Here is a 4,526-nt window from a genome sequence, read left to right as displayed (position 1 = left end):
AATAATAAAACAGCACACGTTGTCCTTTAAGAATAATATAATCAAATATTTACAAAAACTGAACAGAATTTTGATAATGACTCATTAATAATTCGGGTCAGTTCCTCTCATGCCTCTGTTGTGTGACATCACGAGTCACGTGCACTTACAGAGATTCACAGGAAGTGTGTTTTAATGACGTCATTGAACATTGAGCGTCTGTGTGAACAAACTTCTGTCTGATGTCCCCCCCCCTATTGATTAATTGCGTCCTTTTGTGGACTTCAGAGATATCGTCAATTTAATGTCTCTCTCTCTCTCTCTTGGGTGTGTGTGTGTGTGTGTGTGTGTGTGTTTGTTATGTGTGTGTGTATCAGGGAATGGCTCTACAGAAGAAAGCGGCAGAAGATCGTTTGGCCAGCACTGGTTCGGGTCAGTCTTTTCTCGCCCGGCAGAGACAGGCCACGAGCACACGCCGGGCATATCCGGGTCACGTGCAGCCCACCGCAGCCAGGTAGAGCTTCCTGCCAAAACTGTCGCCGTGGCTACCATCATCACAGCGGCGCTGTAGCCAATCAGGACACTCGCAGTCTTGCGGTCCTGTTTCTCTGATGCTGACACACGTCCTCCTCCTCCTCTGGTTTAATTCCGGGTGTTTAAGAAGAGATGCGGATCACTTTACACTTTCTCATGTTTGTTCATCTGAAATCATGCAGAGGTGTAGAATGAAGGTTTGTGTAGCAGACAGACATGTTTCATATGATGTTTGTTTACATTGATTATTGACTATTAATAAACAGTTTAAATGAGGACCTGCGGTTATTAAAAGCGGGTCATTTAGTGGATGTTAAAATACTTTCTCTTATCTCAGTTTATTATTCAGGGGCAACTGTAAGTAATCCGTTGACAGTTTAAGACATGTCAACCAATGGTGTGAGTTTGGGGCGGGGCTATCTGTTTGGACAAGCAATGGCAGACGGGGAAATGACACGCTTCAGCTTTAAGACTGTTAAGAGTGCACAGAATCACTGCGTGCAGCATCTCCTCTTAAACACCGTCCGGATTATTCTGTGTCAGGATTCATAACATCCAAACACATGTTTCATGTTATTTCTGGCGTGTGTCACATTGAAAGAGTTTTCTTTAGATATGCAGGACTGATGCGAGTCTTGATTCAGTCATTAGAGTTTGTGTTTATTGTATGTTTGATGTGTCGCATTCACAATGCCTTAATCCACACCAGCTGATCTCCTGATACTGTCAGTCAGCTGTGACATCACGGGTCACACAGGATCAGGATGTTCAGCGGTCAGATGGTGTTAATCTTAGCTCAGAACTTCTCTTTCCCAAAGCGTGTCTCCATTATGACACACTCATCTGATGTAGCATCACATGTCTGATGAAGCTCTGACTCCAGTTTGAAGTCTAAATGATCTTTAATAATGATTTATGGAAGTGTACTAACAAGAAAACAACACTTGGGGGCGCCATTAGAGCATGTGCACACTAGTTCATTCATTTCTTTATATTTGAAAGATTCATATACATGATGACATCATTTGAATTATTTGGGAATATATTATAATGCACATTATAGAGGTCATCATGTGATGAATATTTCAGTGTGTTACCGTAGAAACGAATCACATCTGAGAACATGATCACAGCATGAACCACGACAATACACAGTGGCGAGAAAAAGTATGTGAACCCTTTGGAATTAGCTGGTTTGCTGCATGAGAGAGATATAATGTGATCTCATCCGTTACAATCGTTAAATAAACATGTTGTAGTGTTTGTGGAGTGGTGGAGGTGTAGTGGGCTAAAGCAGATAACTGGTACTCAGAAGGTTGCTGGTTCGATCCCCACAGTCACCACCATTGTGTCCTTGAGTAAGACACTTAACTCCAGGTTGCTCCGGGGGGATTGTCCCTGTAATAAGTGCTCTGTAAGTCACTTTGGATAAAAGCAGCTGTCAAATGCATAAATAAATAAAATAAATAGTGTTTCTGTAAATAAACACAAAGTCAGTTTGGGGGTGTTAGCTGTCCTTTTCTGTATATACGCTGCCCTCTTCGGCATATCGGTACTTTTAAAAAGTACAAATTAGGCGTAAACAACAAACATGTAACAATATGTTCTATATATGAACTATATTTGATGCAGTTTCTATATTTACTGATGTTATACATGACTACATTTAAAACAAATGTCATCAAAATGATGAAAAGCGAATGATAAAACTAAATATGTCAAATTGATACGTCTGTCATTTTATCCCCTGCAAAATGAACATTAGCTGAGAGAGAGTAAAATGGAAATGATATCAACTATTCCCAAATTAAAGGTGAAATCAAACATGATACGTTGATGTAATGAGATATATCACATCATGGCAACACGTATCGTGAGCCGGCTGCTGATAGCCCTATCTCGAGCAGAATCCTTGAAAACAAATGCAAATGTGCTTGAAGTGTCAACCCAGTCTCATCTTCATCACTTTCACAAGTACAGACACTAAACACAGCGCGCTTCAGCTAACAACCGTTCATGTTCTCAGTCCTGCTGTGGAGTGTCAAGATGGTCTTCTGAGATCTCTTTCGGTCCACGTCAGCGGATGCTTCCAACTCAAAGTGTTTGAGTGCTTTTTATAAGTCAGAGTCGCTCCAACCCACACCTACAATCTCACTTTATCTCACGGGTTTGCCAACTCCTGACTCTAGTTAGCTTTTTGTCATCTTTAGCCTAGGGGTTCACATACTTTCTCCGCAGCACTGTGAATGTTTAATATAAAGGCATGAAAGATAATAATTGTGTTGTTATCTTAAAGCACTGTGACTTGCATGAAGATGAGATCATTTAATGAGCAATTAATGCAGAAGCTAATTCCAAAGGGTTCACATACTTTTTCTTGCCACTATATTTAAAAAACAAAACAAAAAACAGTAAATGTATGTTGTAAAAGATGGGATTTCCTCCATGTGGATTTGATCGGATGGCGTGAAGTGTCTCTTTAAGAGTTTGATGATGTCATCCGTTTGATAATAAAGATGATTTCTCTGACCAATCAGTGACAGTATTAAGAGACGAGTCTGTTTTAATAATCACCAAATGATTTTGAGTGTGAATCATGTGTGTTTGACTGACAGCTGTCATCTCCTCTCTCTTCCAGTGATGTTAAAGCATGACCAGCAGGGGGCGGGGCTGCATGACTAATGATTTAACCCATCGATACACAAACTAACCCGTCAGTGAACGCTAACCACTGTCCTCGTGAGCCGTGTGCTTCTAACACGTCGCTGAGCGTGAGGTGGGCGGGGCCAGTGATATGTCAATCATTGTAACAGACTCACTGCAGTGAATGCTACAGATTAAAACGATGATTAACTTCCTGTTTGCCCGTATGACTCTCACATCATTTCCTTTGAATCTTCATCAGTGTGGATTATATCAGTGTTTATGTCTGTGTATTCTTCTGTTTGTATTGATTATTTATTTACAGCTTCACTGAAAGGTCAACGACAGAACAAACGCTTGGCGAACTCATTACAAATATCATTACCGATAGTATTCAAGCATTCAGTAAACACACTTCCTGTTTTATTGATGCAGATCATGAAGTGCTTTTCTCTTGAGAGATGTCGAAGATACAAACTAACAGTTTGACATTGAAACATTCTCTGCTGCTTGATTGGCTGTTCCATATTTAATATTCATACACGAGTGACACGCGTCATTATATGCACACAGCACATCTCATAAAGCAGTGTGCTTCTGTCTCTCTTTGTGTTGTTTTTAATAGACGATTGATTATATATTGACAGTTTGTGAATGCACATTAGGTTCATTACGTGTGGACTGAGGTCAAAGGTTAAACCTCATGACACCTCCAGTGGTTGCTGAATGGTTGTTTTCACGCTCTTTCCATTTGCCAAGTTTGATATGTTCATCCTGTATGTGTGAATCCATTATTAGCTTCATGTTGATGGATTTGTGCTTCCAGCTGCAGAACTGTACAGATGAAACTCAAGTTATAAATAAAGCTTGTTTAAAACATTCACGATTAAAAGCAGTTCTGTGTTTTATTTGCATTTGTTGATGTTATTGTTTATTGCCCGCAGTCACTGATGCGCAGCTGATCAACAGATGTGCGGTGTGTAAATGACCTCTGACCTCAAGAGGTGCACTAGCGACTGATGCTAGCAGCTGTAGCCTTTAGCCTCCTTGTTAGCGCACGCGCCAGAGACACCGGTTGGAGTCCCGTTCAGAGCGGGGCGATCAGGGCCGGTTACACAAATGAAGATCTGGTGGATATTTCCAGGTGATTATTGTTGTTTATTGTTGTTTATTGTTGTTTATTGATGATCTGCAGCTGAAAACTGAACACTTCCTGCGACTGTCAGACACAGTAAACATGAGCGTAATCTCAATGTTCTTCATTACTTTCCTGTCTTGTTTATTTACTGTGATACGTAAAGGTCAAATGAAACGTGACCTCTTGACCCCTGTCACAGGTGAGAATGAGCTGCCTTTGTTTAGGGGTTGTG

At 40.7% G+C, this 4,526-nt stretch overlaps 1 protein-coding gene across 1 annotated transcript in view; it reads left to right on the top strand.

Moving 5' to 3' along the window:
- The window catches only part of hook3 (hook microtubule-tethering protein 3), a 32,938-nt gene extending 28,877 nt beyond the window's left edge, over window positions 1-4,061 (top strand). The window contains exons 14-15 of the mRNA XM_052100779.1: window positions 357-493; window positions 3,152-4,061. Coding sequence (XP_051956739.1) covers window positions 357-493; window positions 3,152-3,167 — 153 coding nt within the window. The 3' untranslated portion in view covers window positions 3,168-4,061. The remainder of the gene's footprint in view (window positions 1-356; window positions 494-3,151) is intronic.
- Window positions 4,062-4,526: the final 465 nt, after the last annotated feature.

This window comes from Xyrauchen texanus, chromosome 3, assembly GCF_025860055.1.
Source record: "Xyrauchen texanus isolate HMW12.3.18 chromosome 3, RBS_HiC_50CHRs, whole genome shotgun sequence".
Lineage (NCBI taxonomy): Eukaryota > Metazoa > Chordata > Actinopteri > Cypriniformes > Catostomidae > Xyrauchen > Xyrauchen texanus.
The sequence above is the reverse complement of the archived record's forward strand: the minus strand, read 5'-3'. Positions and strand labels throughout refer to the sequence as shown.